The sequence below is a fragment of the Bombina bombina genome, chromosome 1, assembly GCF_027579735.1.
Source record: "Bombina bombina isolate aBomBom1 chromosome 1, aBomBom1.pri, whole genome shotgun sequence".
In the NCBI taxonomy this organism is placed as follows: Eukaryota; Metazoa; Chordata; class Amphibia; order Anura; family Bombinatoridae; genus Bombina; species Bombina bombina.
Genome location: NC_069499.1, coordinates 1542127897 through 1542155632, shown reverse-complemented (window position 1 = coordinate 1542155632; position 27736 = coordinate 1542127897). Strand labels below are relative to the sequence as shown.

The window sequence follows — 27736 nt, the reverse complement described above, 5'->3', positions numbered from 1 at the left end:
TGACATTGATAATCATAAAACAATTCAAACAGTTAAAACAAAGAGAAATGAAGACTGTTTTGCAATAAATGAGGTATTAAGATCTGTACAGACTTCCATATTCCATATTATATTCAATCCCTAAACAATGGGTATTTACTAGCAACAATGTATAGTATGTATAAGGTAATGATTTATGTCATTTGGACTTTGTGTATACTAGGTAATGATAGAATACAGATTGCCAGTTTGTTTGTAATATTCAAGTGGATCATACAAAACTATATTGTTAGCTGCATATGTTATTTATTTGAGAGAAAATGATTCTGGTAGATGATATCATATGATTATATTCCCATGTATGTCATATTATTGGCAGAAAGTATTCTCCCTTCTGTGAAGACTCAGATGAATACATTTCCATGTATATCTTATTATTAGAAGTTATATTATAAAATAGAAAGTATTCTCTGTTCTGTGAAGGCTCATACACAAATGTTAAAGGGGAAAAGTAAAGTACTAAGGGGTAAGGATCATAATGAGTTTCCAGTAATTTATCAAGCCATATTCTGAATTGAGCCCCGAAGGGACTCTAGATTGGATTTTAAAAATCCAATACAACTCTCTTTTCCCCAGTAGTCTATTACAATCTTCACCTCGAAGGGAACACATCACCTTTTCATTTGCCTGCCATCTAAACTGGTAGTACTTTTTTGATGATGTTTGTCAGTGTTGCACAAGGGGAGTTGAAGCTTCCCTGACATTTATGGTAGATAAGTGGTTTCTAATTCTGTTTTTTATCTCATTGGTTGTGGGACCTACATATTGTATATGACATGTGATACATATCAAGATGTATATAACATAAGTGGATGTACAATTGAGACAACTCTTTATTGAGAACACTTCCCCTGTCACTTCAGATTTAAACCTGTCCGAAACGGTGATAAACTCACACGCTCTGTACCATTTGTTGCCACATTTGTACAGCCCTTTATGTAAAAGCCAAGAGCTGGTAGTCTGTTTGGATCCTGGTAAGCTAGATGGGGATAGGTAATTTCCTAAAGTTTTACACCGTCTGTAGGAACATCTAAGTCCTTTTCCTACACAGTCTACTAATTTATCATCTTCTGCCAGTATTCCAAAGTGTTTTTTTTTTATTTTTAACTATTTTACAGACTTGTGCATATTATGTGCTGTAATCTGTCACAAATGTCACTCCTTCAAAAGTATTTCTGTCCTTCTTTCTCACTACTTGGCTCTGGAGTAAATCACTCCTGTCTTTACCAGCTACTTGTTTATCTGCTCTATCAATAACAGATTCACTGTAGCCTCTCAGTTTAAGACACAGTTTCAAATCATCAGACTGTTCTTTATATGTACTTGTTTGTGTGCAGTTCCTTTTGACCTTGACAAATTGCCCATTTGCAACAGCAACAGTGACTGATAAAGCTTTTATAGATTCATGGAATGATGTACTTACTGAATGTTCCATCCACTTAATGGTGCTATTAACGTCTTATAAATTAGACATGCTTTCTAAGACTAGAAGAAGAGATTGTAATTTTACAGTATTTGATGAACAGGAGGAAAGAAATAAACTTTCCTAAATTTGATGAAATCTTAAAAACGAGTGTGGCAGAAGCCAAAGAATAAAAAAACAGGACAAAAGGGACATGTTTAGGATGCAACTTTTAGCGTGTAATAAAGCATCACCCGCAATGGGTTTTCTGAAAATGTCAGTGATAATATGACCAATCTCTGTCTCAGATAGGGTAATATCTAGAAAGCTGATCTTGTTTTCCTTTATCTCATGAGTGAATCTCAGCCCAATATCATTTCTGTTTAAATTTTCCAAAAAATGACTTAACTTCCTCTGACCCTTCCTAGATGAACAGTAGGTCATCAATATAGCATCCATAAAAATGGACTTAAGACCTGAAGGGGTTTCACATCTCCATAGATGTGGGACATCTCCCACCACCCCATAAAGAGGTTCGGTAGGAGGGGGCAAACTTGGTGTCCTACACGTCTGGAGATAAAAAAAACACAACCTTAAAGTAATTGTGGGTCAGTAAAAACGTAGTAACCCTGAATATATAAGTTTCAAATTCTGATGAGTAATTGGAGTGTGGGATTGAGGAGTAGAGAGCCACAACATCTACAGTTGCCCATTTGTGATTAGTGCCATCCCATCCCATGTTTTCCATTAGATTAATGACATGTTTAGTGTCCCTCAAATTGCCATGTAAAGATGTCACAAACGATGTAAGATGCTATCAAGCCATTGGGACAGGTGTTCAGACAGGTATCCTATCCCACTTACAATTTTATGCACTTTGGAAGATGGTGAAAAATAGGCACTACTGGATGTTCCACCTACAGATAATCAAATGTTATTCTGTCAAAATGCCCATTTTCAAAACCATTGTCCAAAAGTGAAATCAATTCTTTCTGGTAAGTTTTTAGTAGGATCGAATTGTAAACAGAGATAGTTATTTGTATCCTGGATTTGACATAAGGCCTCACCTATATAGGGCGCAATCCGATATAGATCGTAGTTTGCGGCGCAAGCGAGGGAACCCGCGTCGCCCGCAGTTTCAGCTCGCAACTCGAGCTATCCCATATATGTCGCCATCAGATGCTAACGTGCCGTAAGTCTGACAAACCAGCGATGTCCAGAAATCTGCGCAAGTACAAATTTCTGGCGTCGCCAGTGACTTGCGGCACGTTAGAAACTGCCGGCGCCTACAAGACCTGACTAAAGTCTAAATCACCCGCACTGTCTAACACGCCTCCCTAACATAGCCCGACACATCTAACACGCCTCCCTAACATAGCCCGACACGTCTAACCCTCTATCCGCTATCCCCCCTCACTATCCTAACAATAAAATATGTATTAACCCCTAAACCGCCGCTCCCGGAGCCCGCCGCTACCTAATAAAGTTATTAACCCCTAAACCGCCGCCAGCTATATTAAATCTATAACCCCCTAAAGTGAGCCCCTAACACCGCTGCCATCTACCTTACCTACCCCCTAAAGTGAGCCCCTACCCCGCCGCTATTTTAAAATTATTAACCCCTAATCTAATCCCCCTACCCCGCCGCCATCTATATTAAATTATTTAACCCCTAAAATACTAAACTATCCCTACCACTAAACCTAAGTCTAACCCTACAAATAGCCCTGAAAAGGGCTTTTTGCGTGGCATTGCCCCAAAGTAACAGCTCTTTTGCCAGCCCTTAAAAGGGCTTTTTGCGGGGCATGCCCCAAAGTAACAGCTCTTTTGCCAGCCCTTAAAAGGGCTTTTGGCGGGGCTTTGTCACAAAGTAAACTGCTCTTTTGCCTACAATCTACATCCCCCTACACCGCCGCCATCTATAATAAATGTATTAACCCCTAATCTAATCCCCCTACACCGCCGCCAGCTATATTAACCCTAATTATATTAGGGTTAATATAGTTAATATCGTTATTATATTATATATATATTAAGTATAATAACCCTATCTAACTCTAACATCCTAACTAAACTCTTATTAAAATAAATCTAATATTAATATTATTAATTAAAATATTCCTATTTAAATCTAAATACTTACCTATAAAATAAACCCTAAGGCCTAGATTTGGAGTTCGGCGGTAGCCGTCAAAACCAGCGTTAGAGGCTCCTAACGCTGGTTTTGGCCGCCCGCTGGTATTTGGAGTCAGTGATTAAAGGGTCTAACGCTCACTTTTCAGCCGCGACTTTTCCATACCGCAGATCCCCCTACGCCATTTGCGTAGCCTATCTTTTCAATGGGATCTTTCTAACGCTGGTATTTAGAGTCGTTTCTGAAGTGAGCGTTAGAGCTCTAACGACAAGATTCCAGCCACCTGAAAATAGCAGGAGTTAAGAGCTTTCTGGCTAACGCCGGTTCATAAAGCTCTTAACTACTGTACCCTAAAGTACACTAACACCCATAAACTACCTATGTACCCCTAAACCGAGCTCCCCCCACATCGCCGCCACTCGATTAAAATTTTTAACCCCTAATCTGCCGACCGCCACCTACGTTATACTTATGTACCCCTAATCTGCTGCCCCTAACCCCGCCGACCCCTGTATTACATTTATTAACCCCTAACCTGCCCCCCACAACGTCGCCGCCAGCTACTTAAAATAATTAACCCCTAATCTTCCGACCGCAAAGCGCCGCCACCTACGTTCTCCCTATGTACCCCTAATCTGCTACCCCTAACACCGCCGACCCCTATATTATATTTATTAACCCCTAATCTGCCCCCCTCAACGTCGCCGACACCTGCCTACACTTATTAACCCCTAATCTGCCGAGCGGACCTGAGCGCTACTATAATAAAGTTATTAACCCCTAATCCACATCACTAACCCTATCATAAATAGTATTAACCCCTAATCTGCCCTCCCTAACATCGCCGACAGCTACCTTCAATTATTAACCCCTAATCTGCCGAGCGGACCTCACCGCTATTCTAATAAATGTATTAACCCCTAAAGCTAAGTCTAACCCTAACACTAACACCCCCCTAAGTTAAATATAATTTACATCTAACGAAATTAATTAACTCTTATTAAATAAATTATTCCTATTTAAAGCTAAATTCTTACCTGTAAAATAAATCCTAATATAGCTACAATATAAATTATAATTATATTATAGCTATTTTAGGATTAATATTTATTTTACAGGCAACTTTGTAATTATTTTAACCAGGTACAATAACTATTAAATAGTTAAGAACTATTTAATAGTTACCTAGTTAAAATAATAACAAATTTACCTGTAAAATAAATCCTAACCTAAGATATAATTAAACCTAACACTACCCTATCAATAAAATAATTAAATAAACTACCTACAATTACCTACAATTAACCTAACACTACACTATCAATAAATAAATTAAACACAATTGCTACAAATAAATACAATTAAATAAACTATCTAAAGTACAAAAAATAAAAAAGAACTAAGTTACAAAAAATAAAAAAATATTTACAAACATAAGAAAAATATTACCACAATTTTAAACTAATTACACCTACTCTAAGCCCCCTAATAAAATAACAAAGCCCCCCAAAATAAAAATTCCCTACCCTATTCTAAATTAAAAAAGTTACAAGCTCTTTTACCTTACCAGCCCTGAACAGGGCCCTTTGCGGGGCATGCCCCAAGAATTTCAGCTCTTTTGCCTGTAAAAGAATAAATACAATACCCCCCCCCCCCCAACATTACAACCCACCACCCACATACCCCTAATCTAACCCAAACCCCCCTTAAATAAACCTAACACTAAGCCCCTGAAGATCTTCCTACCTTGTCTTCACCATCCAGGTATCACCGATCCGTCCTGGCTCCAACATCTTCATCCAACCCAAGCGGGGGTTGGCGATCCATAATCCGGTGCTCCAAAGTCTTCCTCCTATCCGGCAAGAAGAGGACATCCGGACCGGCAAACATCTTCTCCAAGCGGCATCTTCGATCTTCTTCCATCCGGAGCGAAGCGGCAGGATCCTGAAGACCTCCAGCGCGGAACATCCATCCGGACCGACGACTGAACGACGAATGACTGTTCCTTTAAGGGACGTCATCCAAGATGGCGTCCCTCGAATTCCGATTGGCTGATAGGATTCTATCAGCCAATCGGAATTAAGGTAGGAATTTTCTGATTGGCTGATGGAATCAGCCAATCAGAATCTAGTTCAATCCGATTGGCCGATCCAATCAGCCAATCAGATTGAGCTCGCATTCTATTGGCTGATCGGAACAGCCAATAGAATGCGAGCTCAATCTGATTGGCTGATTGGATCAGCCAATCGGATTGAACTTGATTCTGATTGGCTGATTCCATCAGCCAATCAGAAAATTCCTACCTTAATTCCGATTGGCTGATAGAATCCTATCAGCCAATCGGAATTCGAGGGACGCCATCTTGGATGACGTCCCTTAAAGGAACAGTCATTCGTCGTTCAGTCGTCGGTCCGGATGGATGTTCCGCGCTGGAGGTCTTCAGGATCCTGCCGCTTCGCTCCGGATGGAAGAAGATCGAAGATGCCGCTTGGAGAAGATGTTTGCCGGTCCGGATGTCCTCTTCTTGCCGGATAGGAGGAAGACTTTGGAGCCTCTTCTGGACCGGATTATGGATCGCCAACCCCCGCTTGGGTTGGATGAAGATCTTGGAGCCAGGACGGATCGGTGATACCTGGATGGTGAAGACAAGGTAGGAAGATCTTCAGGGGCTTAGTGTTAGGTTTATTTAAGGGGGGTTTGGGTTAGATTAGGGGTATGTGGGTGGTGGGTTGTAATGTTGGGGGGGGGTATTGTATGTTTTTTTTTACAGGCAAAAGAGCTGAAATTCTTGGGGCATGCCCCGCAAAGGGCCCTGTTCAGGGCTGGTAAGGTAAAAGAGCTTGTAACTTTTTTAATTTAGAATAGGGTAGGGAATTTTTTATTTTGGGGGGCTTTGTTATTTTATTAGGGGGCTTAGAGTAGGTGTAATTAGTTTAAAATTGTTGTAATATTTTTCTTATGTTTGTAAATATTTTTTTATTTTCTGTAACTTAGTTCTTTTTTATTTTTTGTACTTTAGCTAGTTTATTTAATTGTATTTATTTGTAGGAATTGTGTTTAATTAATTTATTGATAGTGTAGTGTTAGGTTAATTGTAGGTAATTGTAGGTAGTTTATTTAATTATTTTATTGATAGGGTAGTGTTAGGTTTAATTATAACTTAGGTTAGGATTTATTTTACAGGTAAATTTGTTATTATTTTAACTAGGTAACTATTAAATAGTTCTTAACTATTTAATAGCTATTGTACCAGGTTAAAATAATTACAAAGTTGCCTGTAAAATAAATATTAATCCTAAAATAGCTATAATATAATTATAATTTATATTGTAGCTATATTAGGATTTATTTTACAGGTAAGTATTTAGCTTTAAATAGGAATAAGTTATTTAATAAGAGTTAATTTATTTCGTTAGATAAATATTATATTTAACTTAGGGGGGTGTTAGTGTTAGGGTTAGACTTAGCTTTAGGGGTTAATCCATTTATTAGAATAGCGGTGAGCTCCGATCGGAAGATTAGGGGTTAATAATTGAAGTTAGGTGTCGGCGATGTTAGGGAGGGCAGATTAGGGGTTAATACTATTTATGATAGGGTTAGTGAGGCGGATTAGGGGTTAATAACTTTATTATAGTAGCGCTCAGGTCCGCTCGGCAGATTAGGGGTTAATAAGTGTAGGCAGGTGTCGGCGACGTTGTGGGGGGCAGGTTAGGGGTTAATAAATATAATATAGGGGTCGGCGGTGTTAGGGGTAGCAGATTAGGGGTACATAGGGAGAACGTAGGTTGCGGCGGTTTACGGAGCGGCAGATTAGGGGTTAAAAAAAATATGCAGGGGTCAGCGATAGCGGGGGCGGCAGATTAGGGGTTAATAAGTGTAAGGGTAGGGGTGTTTAGACTCGGGGTACATGTTAGAGTGTTAGGTGCAGACGTAGGAAGTGTTTCCCCATAGGAAACAATGGGGCTGCGTTAGGAGCTGAACGCTGCTTTTTTGCAGGTGTTAGGTTTTTTTTCAGCTCAAACAGCCCCATTGTTTCCTATGGGAGAATCGTGCACGAGCACGTTTTTGAGGCCGGCCGCGTCAGTAAGCAACTCTGGTATCGAGAGTTGCATTTGCGGTAAAAATTCTCTACGCTCCTTTTTTGGAGCCTAACGCAGCATTTGTTTGAACTCTCGATACCAGAGTTAAATTTATGGTGCGGCCAGAAAAAAGCCCGCGGAGCGTTAACAGCCCTTTTACCGCCGGACTCCAAATCTAGGCCTAAGATAGCTACAATGTAATTAATAATTACATTATAGCTATGTTAGGGTTTATATTTATTTTACAGGTAAATTGTTAATTATTTTAACTAGGTATAATAGCTATTAAATAGTTATGAACTATTTAATAGCTACCTAGTTAAAATAATTACCCAATTACCTGTAAAATAAATCCTAACCTAAGTTACAAATACACCTACACTATCAATAAATTAAATAAACTACAAATATCTATCTAAAAATACAATTAAATAAACTAAACTAAATTACAAAAAAAACAAACACTAAATTACAAAAAATAAAAAAAATTACAAGATTTTTAAGCTAATTACACCTATTCTAAGCCCCCTAATAAAATAATAAAGCCCCCCAAAATAAAAAAATTCCCTACCCTATTCTAAATTAAAACAAGTTCAAAGCTCTTTTACCTTACCAGCCCTTAAAAGGGCCTTTTGTGGGGGCATGCCCCAAAGAAAACTGCACAATACCACCCCCCAACATTACAACCCACCACCCACATACCCCTAATCTAACCCAAACCCCCCTTAAATAAACCTAACACTACCCCCCCTGAAGATCTCCCTACCTTGTATTCACCCCGCCGGGCAGAACTCCTCATCCGATCGATGTGTTCCAGCAAGCGGCAGTGAAGTCTTCTTCCATCCGGGCGATGTCTTGAAGCAAGCGGCAGAGAGTCTTCTTCCATCGGCGACGTCTTCAAGCAAATCGGCATCTTCAATCTTCTTAAATCGCTCCTCCGCCGCGGAGCATCATTCCGGCACGACGACTTCCCGACGAATGAGGTTCCTTTAAATGACGTCATCCAAGATGGCGTCTGTCGAATTCCGATTGGCTGATAGGATTCTATCAGCCAATCGGAATTAAGGTAGAAAAATCTGATTGGCTGATTGAATCAGCCAATCAAATTCAAGTTCAATCTGATTGGCTGATTGGTTCAGCCAATCGGATTGAACTTGAATCTGATTGGCTGATTCAATCAGCCAATCAGATTTTTCTACCTTAATTCTGATTGGCTGATATCCTATCAGCCAATCGGAATTCGACGGACGCCATCTTGGATGACGTCATTTAAAGGAACCTCATTCGTCGGGAAGTCGTCGTGCCGGAAGGATGCTCCGCGGCGGAGGAGCAAAGTAAGAAGATTGAAGATGCCGATTTGCTTGAAGACGTCGCCGATGGAAGAAGACTCTCTGCCGCTTGCTTCAAGACATCGCTCGGATGGAAGAAGACTTCACTGCCGCTTGCTGGAACACATCGATCGGATGAGGAGTTCTGCCCGGCGGGGTGAATACAAGGTAGGGAGATCTTCAGGGGGGGTAGTGTTAGGTTTATTTAAGGGGGGTTTGGGTTAGATTAGGGGTATGTGGGTGGTGCGTTGTAATGTTGGGGGGTGGTATTGTGTTTTTTTTGCAGGCAAAAGAGCAGTTTTCTTTGGGGCATGCCCCCACAAAAGGCCCTTTTAAGGGCTGGTAAGGTAAAAGAGCTTTGAACTTGTTTTAATTTAGAATAGGGTAGGGAATTTTTTTATTTTGGGGGGCTTTATTATTTTATTAGGGGGCTTAGAATAGGTGTAATTAGCTTAAAAATCTTGTAATCTTTTTTTTATTTTTTGTAATTTAGTGTTTGTTTTTTTTGTAATTTAGTTTAGTTTATTTAATTGTATTTTTAGATAGATATTTGTAGTTTATTTAATTTATTGATAGTGTAGGTGTATTTGTAACTTAGGTTAGGATTTATTTTACAGGTAATTGGGTAATTATTTTAACTAGGTAGCTCTTAAATAGTTCATAACTATTTAATAGCTATTATACCTAGTTAAAATAATTAACAATTTACCTGTAAAATAAATATAAACCCTAACATAGCTATAATGTAATTATTAATTACATTGTAGCTATCTTAGGGTTTATTTTATAGGTAAGTATTTAGATTTAAATAGGAATATGTTAGTTTATAATATAAATTAGATTTATTTAATAAGAATTTAGTTAGGGGTATTAGGGTTAGATAGAGTTAATATAGTTTATATAAATACTATAGTAACTATATTAACTATATTAACCCTAATATAATTAGGCTTAATATAGTTAATATATATAATGTAATAACTATATTAACTATAATATACTTAGGTTTAATATAGATAATATAGCTGGCGGCGGGGTAGGTAGATTAAATTAGGGGTTAATAATTTTAATATAGATGGCGGCGGTGTAAGGGGTCAGATTAGGGGATAGATCAGGTAGATGGTGGCGGTTTTAGGGGCTCACATTAGGGGATAGATCAGTTAGATGGTGGCGGTTTTAGGGGTTCACATTAGGGGATAGATCAGTTAGATGGTGGCGGTTTTAGGGGCTCACAGTAGGGGGTTAGTTTATGTAGATGGCGGCGGTTTAGGGGTTAAATACTTTATTAGGGATTGTGGCGGGGGATCGCGGTTGACAGGGAGATAGACATTGCGCATGCGTTAGGTGTTAGGTTTATTTTAGCAGATCGCGGTTGACAGGGAGATAGACATTGTGCATGCGTTAGGTGTTAGGTTTATTTTAGCAGCCAGTTTAGGGAGTTACGGGGCTCCAATAGTCAGCGTAAGGCTTCTTACAGCTGCTTTTTGTGGCGAGGTGAAAATGGAGTAAGATTTCTCCATTTTCGCCACGTAAGTCCTTACGCTGTATATTGGATACCAAATTGCACGGGTTTGGTATACCTGCCTATGGCCCAAAAAACTACGGGCGACGGCAGAAATATACGTGCGTAACTTCTAGGTTACGCCGTATATAGGATACCAAACCCGCGCAAATATTGGCGTCGCCGACTTTTGCGGGCGACGATTTTTATCGGATCGACCCCATAGTCTTTCTTATTCATTACAACAATTGATCGTCCTTTATCAGCAGCACGTAGTACAATATCCTCCCTAGGTTTTAGCTCTTCCAGGGCTAATCTGTCCTGTTTAGTGAGGTTAGGTCTTGCATATTTCTTATCAACAGACAATTTAGTGAGATCTTGTTCAATCCTTCTGTAAAAGGTTTGAAGAGTCTGTTCCCTACTCTGAATATGATAAAACTCAGAGGGCTTTTTAAAGCCGCTAAAACCATTCACAGAGGGATGTTCACGTGTGGGGACACTTTCCCAAGACAACTTATCCAGTGCTGTTATGTCACAGATTTCCCTGAAACTTAATTTCACGGTATCTTTAGAGGTATCTACAAGGATCTTATGGTCAGTCAAACTAGGTGAGTCACTAATGTGTGATGTACTATAAAAATGTTTCTGTAACGTGATATTCCTAATCATTTTATTTATGTCTAACATAGTTTTAAACAAGTCAAAATTACAGGTGGGTGCAAAATTTAGGCCATAGCTTAGACGTTTCAATTGAGACTAATATAATACACAATCGGAAAAAATGATGACATTGTTTACTTGTATTTGACTTGTTCCCCGTTTCCTATCAAAAGATACCCATCTTGTCCTTTCTGTACTATTCCTGTTTTTTCCGTGGGAAATAAAAAAAAAACGGTTCTAGATTCTTTTGATCCTCATTAGATGCTCTTGATGGAGCAAAGGTTACTGCATCACTTCTATGTGTATATTTGGACCTGCTGTCGGCAAATCCTTTCTGTTTAGTTTTAGGTCTCGCTACTTGATCTTGCTGTATAACCACTTGTGCATTGTCATATTGTAGGCCTGAGTGACTCTCTGTGTTTTTCAGAATGCCTGTTAATCTCTTGGGTGGTTCATCCCCCCTGATGCTCCTGTCTCTTCTCCTGACTCAAACTCACTGTCAGAGAGTGCTGATGGTCTATGGTTCTGATTATTTCTATTTGTAGACCCGTGTTTTCTGTTCCTTCTATTAGTGTTCCTGCTTTTAGACCTGCCTCTGTTTTGATACCTCCTAAAATTAGATCTATTAGTTATATATACTGAATTGGAATAATCAGATTGTGATCCCTGATATACTTAGAGTGCTTAATGTCTAAAACTATTTTTTTATTTTTTGGCTTCTGCCATACTCGTTTTTTAAGATTTGATCAAACTTAGGAAAGTTTATTTCTTTCCTCCTGTTCATCAAATACTGTAAAATTACAATCTCTTCTCTAGTCTTAGAAAGCCTGTCTAATTTATAAGACATTAATAGCACCATTAAGCGGATGGAACATTCAGTAAGTACATCATTCCATGAATCTATAAAAGCTTTATCAGTCACTGTTGCTGTTGCAAATGGGCAATTTGTCAAGGTCAAAAGGAACTTCACACGAACAAGTACATATAAAGAACAGTCTGATGATTTGAAACTGTGTCTTAAACTGAGAGGCTACTGTGAATCTGTTATTGATAGAGCAGATAAACAAGTAACTGGTATAGACAGGAGTGATTTATTCCAGAGCCAAGTAGTGAGAAAGAATGAAAGAAATACTTTTGAAGGAGTGACATTTGTGACAGATTACAGCACATAATATGCACAAGTCTGTAAAATAGTAAAAAAACCACTTTGGAATACTGGCAGCAGATGATGAATTGGTAGACTGTGTAGGAAAAGGACTTAGATGTTCCTACACACGGTGTAAAACTTTGGGAAATTACCTATCCCCATCTAGCTTACCAGGATCCAAACAGACTACCAGCTCTTGGCTTTTACATAAAGGGCTGTACAAATGTGGAAACAAACGTATATACATCTTGACATGTATCACATGTCATATACAATATGTAGGTCTCACGACTAATGAGATAAAAAACAGAGGCCTAGATTTAGAGTTCGGCGGTAGCCGTGAAAACCAGCGTTAGAGGCTCCTAACGCTGGTTTTGGCCGCCCGCTGGTATTTGGAGTCAGTGATTAAAGGGTCTAACGCTCACTTTTCAGCCGCGACTTTTCCATACCGCAGATCCCCTTACGTCAATTGCGTATCCTATCTTTTCAATGGGATCTTTCTAACGCCGGTATTTAGAGTCGTTTCTGAAGTGAGCGTTAGACATCTAACAACAAAACTCCAGCCGCCGGAAAATAGCAGGAGTTAAGAGCTTTCTGGGCTAACGCCGGTTTATAAAGCTCTTAACTACTGTGCTCTAAAGTACACTAACACCCATAAACTACCTATGTACCCCTAAACCGAGCTCCCCCCACATCGCCGCCACTCGATTAAAATTTTTTAACCCCTAATCTGCCGACCGCCACCTACGTTATACTTATGTACCCCTAATCTGCTGCCCCTAACCCCGCCGACCCCTGTATTACATTTATTAACCCCTAACCTGCCCCCCACAACGTCGCCGCCAGCTACTTACAATAAATAACCCCTAATCTTCCGACCGCAAAGCGCCGCCACCTACGTTATCCTTATGTACCCCTAATCTGCTGCCCCTAACACCGCCGACCCCTATATTATATTTATTAACCCCTAATCTGCCCCCCTCAACGTCGCCGACACCTGCCTACACTTATTAACCCCTAATCTGCCGAGCGGACCTGAGCGCTACTATAATAAATGTATTAACCCCTAATCCGCCTCACTAACCCTATAATAAATAGTATTAACCCCTAATCTGCCCTCCCTAACATCGTCGACACCTAACTTCAATTATTAACCCCTAATCTGACGACCGGAGCTCACCGCTACTATAATAAATGGATTAACCCCTAAAGCTAAGTCTAACCCTAACTCTAACACCCCCCTAAATTAAATATAATTTAAATCTAACGAAATAAATTAACTCTTATTAAATAAATTATTCCTATTTAAAGCTAAATACTTACCTGTAAAATACATCCTAATATAGCTACAATATAAATTATAATTATATTATAGCTATTTTAGGATTTATATTTATTTTACAGGCAACTTGGTAATTATTTTAACCAGGTACAATAGCTATTTAATAGTTACCTAGTTAAAATAATAACAAATTTACCTGTAAAATAAATCCTAACCTAAGATATAATTAAACCTAACACTACCCTATCAATAAATTAATTAAATAAACTACCTACAATTACCTACAATTAACCTAACACTACACTATCAATAAATTAATTAAACACAATTCCTACAAATAAATACAATTAAATAAAATAGCTAAAGTACAAAAAATAAAAAAGAACTAAGTTATAAAAAAATATTTACAAACATAAGAAAAATATTACAACAATTTTAAACTAATTACACCTACTCTAAGCCCCCTAATAAAATAACAAAGCCCCCCAAAATAAAAAATTCCCTACCCTATTCTAAATTAAAAAAGGTAAAAGCTCTTTTACCTTACCAGCCCTGAACAGGGCCCTTTGCGGGGCATGCCCCAAGAATTTCAGCTCTTTTGCCTGTAAAAAAAAACATACAATACCCCCCCCCCAACATTACAACCCACCACCCACATACCGCTAATCTAACCCAAACCCCCCTTAAATAAACCTAACACTAAGCCCCTGAAGATCTTCCTACCTTGTCTTCACCATCCAGGTTCACCGATCCGTCCTGAAGAGCTCCTCCGATGTCCTGATCCAAGCCCAAGCGGGGGGCTGAAGAGGTCCATGATCCGGTCAAAGTCTTCATCCAAGCGGGGCAGAAGAGGATCTTCCATCCGATTGAAGTCTTCATCCAGGCGGCATCTTCTATGGTCTTCCATCCGGAGCGAAGCGGCAGGATCCTGAAGACCTCCAGCGCGGAACATCCATCCGGCCCGACGACTGAACGACGAATGACTGTTCCTTTAAGGGACGTCATCCAAGATGGCGTCCCTCGAATTCCGATTGGCTGATAGAATTCTATCAGCCAATCGGAATTAAGGTAGGAATTTTCTGATTGGCTGATGGAATCAGCCAATCAGAATCAAGTTCAATCCGATTGGCTGATCCAATCAGCCAATCAGATTGAGCTCGCATTTTATTGGCTGTTCCGATCAGCCAATAGAATGCGAGCTCAATCTGATAGGCTGATTGGATCAGCCAATCGGATTGAACTTGATTCTGATTGGCTGATTCCATCAGCCAATCAGAAAATTCCTACCTTAATTCCGATTGGCTGATAGAATCCTATCAGCCAATCGGAATTCGAGGGACGCCATCTTGGATGAGGTCCCTTAAAGGAACAGTCATTCGTCGTTCAGTCGTCGGGCCGGATGGATGTTCCGCGCTGGAGGTCTTCAGGATCCTGCCGCTTCGCTCCGGATGGAAGACCATAGAAGATGCCGCCTGGATGAAGACTTCAATCGGATGGAAGATCCTCTTCTGCCCCGCTTGGATGAAGACTTTGACCGGATCATGGACCTCTTCAGCCCCCCGCTTGGGCTTGGATCAGGACATCGGAGGAGCTCTTCAGGACGGATCGGTGAACCTGGATGGTGAAGACAAGGTAGGAAGATCTTCAGGGGCTTAGTGTTAGATTTATTTAAGGGGGGTTTGGGTTAGATTAGGGGTATGTGGGTGGTGGGTTGTAATGTTGGGGGGGGGGTATTGTATGTTTTTTTTTACAGGCAAAAGAGCTGAAATTCTTGGGGCATGCCCCGCAAAGGGCCCTGTTCAGGGCTGGTAAGGTAAAAGAGCTTTTACCTTTTTTAATTTAGAATAGGGTAGGGAATTTTTTATTTTGGGGGGCTTTGTTATTTTATTAGGGGGCTTAGAGTAGGTGTAATTAGTTTAAAATTGTTGTAATATTTTTCTTATGTTTGTAAATATTTTTTTATAACTTAGTTCTTTTTTATTTTTTGTACTTTAGCTAGTTTATTTAATTGTATTTATTTGTAGGAATTGTGTTTAATTAATTTATTGATAGTGTAGTGTTAGGTTAATTGTAGGTAATTGTAGGTAGTTTATTTAATTAATTTATTGATAGGGTAGTGTTAGGTTTATTTATATCTTAGGTTAGGATTTATTTTACAGGTAAATTTGTTATTATTTTAACTAGGTAACTATTAAATAGCTATTGTACCTGGTTAAAATAATTACCAAGTTGCCTGTAAAATAAATATAAATCCTAAAATAGCTATAATATAATTATAATTTATATTGTAGCTATATTAGGATGTATTTTACAGGTAAGTATTTAGCTTTAAATAGGAATAATTTATTTAATAAGAGTTAATTTATTTCGTTAGATTTAAATTATATTTAACTTAGGGGGGTGTTAAGTTAGGGTTAGACTTAGCTTTAGGGGTTAATCCATTTATTATAGTAGCGGTGAGCTCCGGCCGTCAGATTAGGGGTTAATAATTGAAGTTAGGTGTCGGCGATGTTAGGGAGGGCAGATTAGGGGTTAATACTATTTATGATAGGGTTAGTGAGGCGGATTAGGGGTTAATACATTTATTATAGTAGCGCTCAGGTCCGCTCGGCAGATTAGGGGTTAATAAGTGTAGGCAGGTGTCGGCGACGTTGTGGGGGGCAGATTAGGGGTTAATAAATATAATCTAGGGGTCGGCGGTGTTAGGGGCAGCAGATTAGGGGTACATAGGGATAACGTAGGTTGCGGCGGTTTACGGAGCGGCAGATAAGGGGTTAAAAAAAATATGCAGGGGTCAGCGATAGCGGGAGCGGCAGATTAGGGGTTAATAAGTGTAAGGTTAGGGGTGTTTAGACTCGGGGTACATGTTAGAGTGTTAGGTGCAGACGTAGGAAGTGTTTCCCCATAGGAAACAATGGGGCTGCGTTAGGAGCTGAACGCTGCTTTTTTGCAGGTGTTAGGTTTTTTTTCAGCTCAAACAGCCCCATTGTTTTCTATGGGGGAATCGTGCACGAGCACGTTTTTGAGGCTGGCCGCGTCCGTAAGCAACTCTGGTATCGAGAGTTGCATTTGCGGTAAAAATGCTCTACGCTCCTTTTTTGGAGCCTAACGCAGCATTTGTTTGAACTCTCGATACCAGAGTTAAATTTATGGTGCGGCCAGAAAAAAGCCCGCGGAGCGTTAACAGCCCATCTACCGCCAAACTCCAAATCTAGGCCAGAATTAGCAACCACTTATCTTCCATAAATGCCGGGGAAGCATCAACTCTCCTTGTGCAACACCAAATATCATCAAAAGAGCACTGCCAGTTTAAGATGGCAGGAAACTGAAAATGTGATGTGTCCCCCTCAAAGTAGAGATCGTAATAGACTACTGGGGAAAAGACAGATGTATTGGTTTTTTAAACTCTAATCTAGAGTCCCTTCGGGGCTGAATTCAGAATATGACTTGATAAATTACTGGATAAGAAACAAAGCAGTATGAGGAAAAACACTTCAGTGTCTCAATTTAAGCTACACCTTAAAAATTACAACCTTTCCTCAAATTGTAACAGAAAAAGACAAAGAGATACAATAATGGTGAGCGCTAAATAAATAGCAAATTAAGATGTGATATGTTGTTAGACACTATCGCCTAGATTACGAGTTTTGTCGGTAAAAACTTGCGGGGCTAACAAGCCTTTTTTTTTCAGCGCTCCCTTAAGCCAACGCTGGTATTACGAGTTTTCTGAATGGCTGTGTTAGCCTTAGAAAAGTGAGCGTTGAGCCAAATCTAGCTCCACTTCAACCCTCAATACCAGTGTTGCTTACGGTAACGGTAAGATGGAAAAAGTGCTTGTGCACGATTTCCCCATAGGATACAATGGGGCTGAGCTGGCTTAAAAAAAACCTAACACCTGCAAAAAAGCAGCGTTCAGCTCCTAACGCAGCCCCATTGTTTCCTATGGGGAAACACTTTCTAAGTCTACATCTAACACCCTAACATGAACCCCGAGTCTAAACACCCCTAATCTTACACTTATTAACCCCTAATCTGCTGCCCCCGCTATCGCTGACACCTGCATTATACTATTAACCCCTAATCTGCCGCTCCGGACACTGCCGCCACCTACATTATCCCTATGAACCCCTAATCTGCTGCCCCCAACATCGCCGACACCTATATTATATTTATTAACTCCTAATCTGCCGCACCCAACGTCGCCACCACATACCTACACTTATTAACCCCTAATCTGCCGACCGGACATCGCCGCCACTATAATAAATGTATTAACCCCTAAACCGCCGCACTGCCGCCTCGCAAACACTATAATACATTTTATTAACCCCTAATCTGCCCTCCCTAACATCGCCGCAATCTACTTACAATTATTAACCCCTAATCTCCCGCCCCCAACATCGCCGCTACTATAATAAAGTTATTAACCCCTAAACCTGTCTAACCCTAACACCCCCCTAAGTTAAATATAATTTAAATAAAACGAAATAAATTTACTATAATTAAATAAATTATTCCTATTTAAAACTAAATACTTACCTATAAAATAAACCATAAGATAGCTACAATATAACTAATAGTTACATTGTATCTATTTCTCCAACATTGGTGTGTCCGGTCCACGGCGTCATCCTTACTTGTGGGAATATCTCTTCCCCAACAGGAAATGGCAAAGAGTCCCAGCAAAGCTGGCCATATAGTCCCTCCTAGGCTCCGCCCACCCCAGTCATTCTCTTTGCCGTTGCACAGGCAACATCTCCACGGAGATGGTTAAGAGTATGTGGTGTTTAGTTGTAGTTTTTTTATTCTACTATCAAGAGTTTGTTATTTTAAAATAGTGCTGGTATGTACTATTTACTCTGAAACAGAAAAAGATGAAGATTTCGGTTTGTGAGAGGAAGATGATTTTAGCAGACAGTAACTAAAATCGATTGCTGTTTCCACATAGGACTGTTGAGATGAAGTAACTTCAGTTGGGGGAAACAGTTAGCAGATTTTTCTGCTTAAGGTATGACTAGCCATATTTCTAACAAGACTGTGTAATGCTGGAAGGCTGTCATTTCCCCTCATGGGGACCGGTAAGCCATTTTCTTAGTCTCAAACAGAATAAAGGGCTTAATATGGGCTATAAAACTGGTAGACACTTTTATGGGCTAAATCGATTGCTTTATTTGGACATTTTATACATGTTTATGCTGATAATTCACACTTATAAACTTGGGGAACGTTTTTTAACGTCAGGCACTATGTTAGACACCTTTTCCAGTCAAGAAGGGCCTTCCCAGTTGTAGGCTGAGCCTCATTTTCGCGCCATTACTGCGCAGTTGTTTTTGAGAGCAAGACATGCAGATGCATGTGTGAGGACCTGAAAGTAGTTGGAAAAGTTCCTAGAAGGCGTCATTTGGTATCGTATTCCCCTCTGGGCTTGGTAAAGTCACAGCAAAGGCTGTAGCTGGGACTGTATAGGGGTTAAATCTGTAGCCGGCTCCGGTTTCGTTATTTTAAGGGTTAAAGCTCTGAAAATTGGTGTGCAATACTTTTAATGCTTTAAGACACTGTGGTGAAATTTTGGTAAATTTTGAACAATTCCTTCATATTTTTTCACATATTCAGTAACAAGTGTGCTCTGTTTAAAATTTAAAGAGACAGTAACGGTTTTGTTTTAAAACGGTTTTTGTGCTTTATTGACAAGTTTAAGCCTGTTTAACATGTCTGTGCCTTCAGATAAGCTATGTTCTATATGTATGAAAGCCAATGTGTCTCCCCCTTCAAAATTGTGTGATAATTGTGCCATAGCGTCCAAACAAAGTAAGGACAGTACTGCCACAGATAATGAAATTGCCCAAGATGATTCCTCAGATGAAGGGAGTAGACATGGTTCTATATCATCTCCTTCTGTGTCTACTCCAGTTTTGCCCCTAGTACTTCTAGCGCGCCAATGCTTATTACCATGCAACAATTGACGGCTGTAATGGATAACTCCATAGCAAATATTTTATCCAAAATGCCTGCATATCAGAGCGCGATTGCTCTGTTTTAAACACTGAAGAGCAGGAGGGCGCTGATGATAATTGTTCTGTCATACCCTCACACCAATCTGAAGGGGCCATGAGGGAGGTTTTGTCAGATGGGGAAATTTCAGATTCAGGAAAAATTTCTCAACAGGCTGAACCTGATGTTGTGACATTTAAATTTAAATTAGAACATCTCCGCGCACTGCTTAAGGAGGTGTTATCTACTCTGGATGATTGTGACAACTTGGTCATTCCAGAAAAATTATGCAAGATGGACAAGTTCCTAGAGGTTCCGGTGCACCCCGACGCTTTTCCTATACCCAAGCGGGTGGCGGACATAGTGAATAAGGAGTGGGAGAAGCCCGGCATACCTTTTGTTCCCCCTCCTATATTTAAGAAATTATTTCCTATGGTCGACCCCAGAAAGGACTTATGGCAGACAGTCCCTAAGGTCGAGGGGGCAGTTTCTACTCTAAACAAGCGCACTACTATTCCTATCGAGGATAGTTGTGCTTTCAAAGATCCTATGAATAAAAAATTGGAAGGTTTGCTTAAAATGATTTTTGTACAGCAAGGTTACCTTCTACAACCCATTTCGTGCATTGTTCCTGTCACTACAGCAGCGTGGTTCTGGTTCGAGGAACTAGAAAAGTTGCTCAGTAGAGAGACTCCATATGAGGAGGTTATGGACAGAGTTCACGCACTTAAGTTGGCTAACTCTTTTATTTTAGATGCCGCTTTGCAATTAGCTAGATTAGCGGCGAAAAATTCAGGGTTTGCAATTGTGGCGCGCAGAGCGCTTTGGCTAAAGTCTTGGTCAGCGGATGTATCATCCAAGACAAAATTGCTTAACATCCCCTTCAAGGGTAAAACTCTCTTTGGACCAGAATTGAAAGAGATTATCTCAGACATCACTGGGGGAAAGGGTCACGCCCTCCCACAAGATAGGCCTTTCAAGGCCAAGAATAAGTCTAATTTTCGTTCCTTTCGTAATTTCAGGAACGGACCGGCCTCTAATTCTGCATCCTCTAAGCAAGAGGGTAATGCCTCACAGTCCAAACCAGCCTGGAAACCGATGCAAGGCTGGAACAAGGGTAAGCAGACCAAGAAGCCTGCTACCGCTAACAAAACAGCATGAAGGAGTAGCCCCCGATCCGGGACCGGATCTAGTAGGGGGCAGACTCTCTCTCTTTGCTCAGGCTTGGGCAAGAGATGTTCAGGATCCCTGGACGCTAGAAATAGTTTCTCAGGGTTATCTTCTGGAATTCAAGGAACTACCCCCAAGGGGAAGGTTCCACATGTCTCACTTATCCTCAAACCAAATAAAGAGGCAGGCGTTCTTACATTGTGTAGAAGACCTGTTAAAGATGGGAGTGATACACCCAGTTCCAATGACGGAACAAGGAATGGTATTTTACTCAAATCTGTTCGTAGTTCCCAAAAAAGAAGGAACCTTCAGACCAATTCTGGATTTAAAGATCCTAAACAAATTTCTCAGGGTACCATCGTTCAAAATGGAAACCATTCGAACGATTCTACCCACTATCCAGGAAGGTCAATTTATGACTACCGTGGATCTAAAGGATGCGTACCTACATATTCCTATCCACAAAGAACATCATCAGTTCCTAAGGTTCGCCTTTCTGGACAAACATTACCAGTTTGTGGCCCTCCCATTCGGATTAGCCACTGCTCCAAGGATTTTCACAAAGGTACTCGGGTCCTTTCTAGCGGTTCTAAGACCGAGGGGCATTGCAGTAGTACCATACTTGGACGACATTCTAATACAAGCGTTGTTCCTTTCAAAAGCAAAGGCTCATACAGACATCGTTCTGGCCTTTCTCAGATCTCACGGATGGAAGGTGAACATAGAAAAAAGTTCTCTGTCTCCGTCAACAAGAGTTCCCTTCTTGGGAACAATAATAGATTCCTTAGAAATGAGGATCTTTCTGACAGATGTCAGAAAGTCAAAACTTCTAAGCGCTTGTCAAGTTCTTCATTCTGTTCCACGTCCTTCCATAGCTCAGTGCATGGAAGTAGTAGGGTTGATGGTTGCAGCAATGGACATAGTTCCTTTTGCGCGAATTCATCTAAGACCATTACAACTGTGCATGCTGAAACAGTGGAATGGGGACTATACAGACTTGTCTCCAGTGATTCAAGTAGATCAGAAGACCAGAGATTCACTCCGTTGGTGGATATCCCTGGACCACCTATCCCAGGGAATGAGCTTCCGCAGACCAGAGTGGGTCATTGTCACGACCGACGCCAGTCTAGTGGGCTGGGGTGCGGTCTGGGAATCCCTGAAAGCTCAGGGACTATGGTCTCGGGAAGAGTCTCTTCTCCCGATAAACAGGATTTATATTTATTTTACAGGCAACTTTGTATTTATTTTAACTAGGTACAATAGCTAGTAAATAGTTAATAACTATTTAATAGCTACCTAGTTAAAATAATTACAAAATTACCTGTAAAATAAATCCTAACCTAATTTACAAATACACCTAACACTACACTATCAATAAATTAATTAAATAAATTAACTACAATGATCTAAATTAAAATACAATTAAATAAACTAAAGTATATTACAACCCCCCCCCACTAAATTACAAAAAATAAAAAAATATTACAAGAATTTTAATCTAATTACACCTAATCTAAGCCCCCTAATAAAATAAAAATGCCCCCCAAAATAATAAAATTCCCCACCCTATACCAAATTACAAAAGTAATCAGTAAGGGCTTTTTGTGGGGCATTGCCCCAAAGTAATCAGCACTTTTACCTGTAAAATAAAATACAAGACCCCCCCCCAACATTACAACCCACCACCCACACACCCCTACTCTAAAACCAACCCGATCCGCCCTTAAAAAAACTAACACTACTCCATTGAAGATCACCCTACCTTGAGCCGTGTTCACCCAGCCGGGCACCGATGGGCCAAAAGAGGACATCCGGAGCGGCAGAAGTCTTCATCCGATCGGGGCAGAAGAGGTCCTTCATCCAGCAGAAGTCTTCATCCAAGCGGCATCTTCTATTCTGGATTTAAAGATCCTAAACAAATTTCTCAGGGTACCATCGATTTTTGCCCAATTGACTCAATTATGGGGCATTCCAGACATGGATCTGATGGCGTCTCGTCGGAACTTCAAGGTTCCTTGCTACGGGTCCAGATCCAGGGATCCCAAGGCGACTCTAGTGGATGCACTAGTAGCGCCTTGGACCTTCAACCTAGCTTATGTGTTTCCACCGTTTCCTCTCATTCCCAGGCTGGTAGCCAGGATCAAACAGGAGAGGGCCTCGGTGATCTTGATAGCTCCTGCGTGGCCACGCAGGACTTGGTATGCAGACCTGGTGAATATGTCATCGGTTCCACCATGGAAGCTACCTTTGAGACAGGACCTTCTTGTTCAGGGTCCATTCGAACATCCAAATCTGGTCTCCCTCCAACTGACGGCTTGGAGATTGAACGCTTGATTCTATCAAAGCGTGGTTTTTCAGATTCTGTGATTGATACTCTGGTTCAGGCCAGAAAACCGGTAACTAGAAAGATTTACCATAAAATATGGAAAAGATATATCTGCTGGTGTGAATCCAAGGGATTCTCTTGGAATAAGATAAAAATTCCTAAGATTCTTTCCTTTCTGCAAGAAGGTTTGGATAAAGGATTATCTGCGAGTTCTCTAAAGGGACAGATTTCTGCTTTATCTGTCTTACTACACAAACGACTGGCAGCTATGCCAGATGTTCAAGCATTTGTTCAGGCTCTGGTTAGGATCAAGCCTGTTTACAGACCTTTGACTCCTCCCTGGAATTTAAATCTAGTTCTTTCAGTTCTTCAAGGGGTTCCGTTTGAACCTCTACATTCCATAGATATTAAGTTGTTATCTTGGAAAGTTTTGTTTTTGGTTGCTATTTCTTCTGCTAGAAGAGTTTCAGAGTTATCTGCTCTGCAGTGTTCTCCGCCTTATCTGGTGTTCCATGCAGATAAGGTGGTTTTGCGTACTAAGCCTGGTTTTCTTCCAAAGGTTGTTTCTAACAAAAATATTAACCAGGAGATAGTTGTACCTTCTTTGTGTCCGAATCCAGTTTCAAAGAAGGAACGTTTGTTACACAATTTGGACGTAGTCCGTGCTCTAAAATTCTTTTTAGAAGCTACAAAAGATTTCAGACAAACATCTTCTCGGTTTGTCGTCTATTCTGGTAAAAGGAGAGGTCAAAAAGTGACTTCTACCTCTCTTTCCTTTTGGCTTAAAAGCATCATCCGATTGGCTTACGAGACTGCCGGACGGCAGCCTCCTGAAAGAATCACAGCTCACTCCACTAGGGCTGTGGCTTCCACATGGGCCTTCAAGAACGAGGCTTCTGTTGATCAGATATGTAAGGCAGCGACTTGGTCTTCACTGCACACTTTTGCCAAATTTTACATTTTTGATATGTTTGCTTCTTCAGAGGCTATTTTTGGGAGAAAGGTTTTGCAAGCCGTGGTGCCTTCCGTTTAGGTAACCTGATTTGCTCCCTCCCTTCATCCGTGTCCTAAAGCTTTGGTATTGGTTCCCACAAGTAAGGATGACGCCGTGGACCGGACACACCAATGTTGGAGAAAACAGAATTTATGCTTACCTGATAAATTACTTTCTCCAACGGTGTGTCCGGTCCACGGTTTGCCCTGATTTTTAATCAGGTCTGATGAATTATTTTCTCTAACTACAGTCACCACGGTACCATATGGTTTCTCCTATATATATTTCCTCCTGTCTGTCGGTCGAATGACTGGGGTAGGCGGAGCCTAGGAGGGACTATATGGCCAGCTTTGCTGGGACTCTTTGCCATTTCCTGTTGGGGAAGAGATATTCCCACAAGTAAGGATGACGCCGTGGACCGGACACACCTTTGGAGAAAGTAATTTATCAGGTAAGCATAAATTCTGTTTTTAGGATTTATATTTATTTTACAGGCAACTTTGTATTTATTTTAACTAGGTACAATAGCTATTAAATAGTTAATAACTATTTAATAGCTACCTAGTTAAAATAATTACAAAATTACCTGTAAAATAAATCCTAATCTAATTTACAAAATCACCTAACACTACACTATCAATAAATTAATTAAATAAATTAACTACAATGATCTAAATTAAAATACAATTAAATAAACTAAAGTATATTACAACCCCCCCCCCACTAAATTACAAAAAAATAAAAAAATATTACAAGAATTTTAATCTAATTACACCTAATCTAAGCCCCCTAATAAAATAAAAATGCCCCCCAAAATAATAAAATTCCCCACCCTATACTAAATTACAAAAGTAATCAGTAAGGGCTTTTTGTGGGGCATTGCCCCAAAGTAATCAGCACTTTTACCTGTAAAATAAAATACAAGACCCCCCCCCCCAACATTACAACCCACCACCCACACACCCCTACTCTAAAACCAACCCGATCCGCCCTTAAAAAAACTAACACTACCCCATTGAAGATCACCCTACCTTGAGCCGTGTTCACCCAGCCGGGCACCGATGGGCCAAAAGAGGACATCCGGAGCGGCAGAAGTCTTCATCCGATCGGGGCAGAAGAGGTCCTTCATCCAGCAGAAGTCTTCATCCAAGCGGCATCTTCTATCTTCATCCATCCGGCGCGGAGCGGGTCCATCTTCAAGACATCCGACGCGGAGCATCCTCTTCTCCGACGACTAACGACGAATGAAGGTTCCTTTAAATGACGTCATCCAAGATGGTAAAATATGTACCCTGTATCAATCGTCTGTTATAGTAAATCACATATACTAGGCATGAAGTTAATAATCACTTTACTAAAAGATATAGATTCTAGACATGGGATTGGTTGAGTGTCGGCTTTGTGTAGAAAGGTAGAATCTTGGCTCCAGACTATGTCTGTATTTGTATTTTTCTTGTTGTAAAATGTGCCACTGCAAGATCCTGTCAGTCACTGTTATCTTATGTGATCTGTGCTGAGGACTCAAATGCGGGTAGGTAGAATGTCTCAAAAATAGCAAGAGCTAGTTACCGCATCTGGCCAAATAGGTCAAGCCCAGGACTATACCATGAAGGAGCAAAGGGAGAGTGGGGATAGGTAAAAAAAAAAGACACATGGTACCAAACTTCCCCTGTGATATCACTAAGACTGGCACACGGCTTTATTTAAAAAAAAAAAAACTATCAACCTTTAAATGCCTGGGATGTGTATCGGGGAGAGTAATAAAGCTTTCATTGTATTTAGGAATATTAGCAGGCAAGATGGTCCTAACCTGCCGTCAGATTGTTTCTTTGTCACCTTTGGTTTAGGATGTTCACGGAGAGCTCACAGGACGGAATGTGCTAATTGTAAGGTCCTCGCTGGAGTTCACTGCGGCTAAGTTTCACTTGGCACCTGAGCAAGTCCAGAGCATCTTGAGCACATGTCGGGAGCGACTGTACCACGCTCGCAAGCTGCGCCCAGCGCCTTTATTGGACAACAAGATTGTGGCAGCCTGGAATGGTTAGTAAGAGTGACACGTTAGGTAGACGACCATGTCTTTATTGGATACATTGTATAAAGTGATTTGAGAGGGTGCGGCTCTCTATTGCCCTGTAAAAATGTTATTTGTTCTTCTCTTTTGCTTTTTTTCATCTCTTTTGTTGTTGCTGCAGGTCTGATGATCTCTGGCTTTGCTCTCTGTGGTGTGATTCTTGGCGATTTTGAGTATGTAAAGAGAGCGGAGCATGCAGCAAGCTTTCTGCATGGCCACATGTACGACACAGACACCGGTACACTGTGGAGGAGCTGCTATTGGTCAGGACCGGAATCTAGGTGAGTGCAGAAGGGTTCAGAGGGCATGAAGCACAAAGGCCTAGATAACATTTCTATTGTAAAGTGCACTTGAGTGAAATCCATACTGCAAGCATCTGTTGTACATTGTGAAATGACAATAGATATTTACATGTGTGAAATTTACCTTTTTAATAGCATTATAAAACCTAAAAAATGTGTTGTAAAGTTGAGCTGGGGCTTTATGGGTGTATAGTACACATGTGTATGTTGTGTCATTTATATGCTTTTACTGTAAAACTGTTCATTTTAATACAGCAAGGTTTCGGTCAAGAAGCAAGACTAACAGTACAGGATATTATTATCTTGCATAAGAAATGGCCTCGGCTTTTCACAATTACAACAGTGGGATTTTAGAAACTAATGAGCCGCTTCATTCTCACAAAAACTGTAATTTCTTTTTGTACAAACCCGGATTGTAGGAAGTCGCTTTGTACAGTGAGAAAATAGTTTTGTGAGAATGAAGCGGCTTATTTGTTTCAGTGGTGCACATGATGCAGTTGTGAGCTTTTGTATAGGTGGGCAGGTGAGCAAGCAATTGTGTCCTTTTGTATAGGTGTGCAGGTAAGCATTCTCTCTGTAGGTAAGCAAGCAGTTGTGTGCTTTTGTATAGGGGTGTAGGTAAGCATTCTCTCTGTAGGTAAGCAAGCAGTTGTGTGCTTTTGTATAGGGGTGTAGGTGAGCACTCTCTTTGTAGGTAAGCAAGTAGTTGTGAGCTTTTGTATAGGTGAGCAAGCAATTGTGTCCTTTTGTATAGGTGTGCAAGTAAATTTTCTCTGTGTAGGTAAACAAGCAGTTTTGTGCTTTTGTATAGGTGTGTAGGTAAGCATTCTCTCTGTAGGTAAGCAAGCAGTTGTGTGCTTTTGTATAGGGGTGTAGGTGAGCACTCTGTAGGTAAGCAATTAGTTTTGAGCTTTTGTATAGGTGTGTAGGTGAGCACTCTCTTTGTAGGTAAGCAAGTAGTTGTGAGCTTTTGTATAGGTGTGTAGGTGAGCAAGCAATTGTGTCCTTTTGTATAGGTGTGCAGGTAAGCATTCTCTCTGTAGGTAAGCAAGCAGTTGGTTGCTTTTGTATAGGTGTGTAGGTGAGCATGCTCTCTGTAGGTAAGCAAGCAGTTGTGTGCTTTTGTATAGGTGTGCAGGTAAGCAATCTCTCTGTAGGTAAGCCAGCAGTTGTGTGCTTTTGTATAGGGGTGTAGGTGAGCACTCTCTCTGTAGGTAAGCAATTAGTTGTGAGCTTTTGTATAGGTGTGTAAGTGAGCACTCTCTTTGCAGGTAAGCAAGTAGTTGTGTGCTTTTGTATAGGTGTGCAGG

At 40.4% G+C, this 27736-nt stretch overlaps 1 protein-coding gene across 2 annotated transcripts in view; it reads left to right on the top strand.

Annotated features, from left to right (window-relative positions):
* Positions 1–27736, top strand: part of SPATA20 (spermatogenesis associated 20) — a 416269-nt gene that overhangs the window by 231088 nt on the left and 157445 nt on the right. For both annotated transcript variants that reach the window (XM_053708760.1, XM_053708751.1), the window contains exons 11-12: positions 25901–26093; positions 26246–26405. In XM_053708760.1, coding sequence (XP_053564735.1) covers positions 25901–26093; positions 26246–26405 — 353 coding nt within the window. The remainder of the gene's footprint in view (positions 1–25900; positions 26094–26245; positions 26406–27736) is intronic.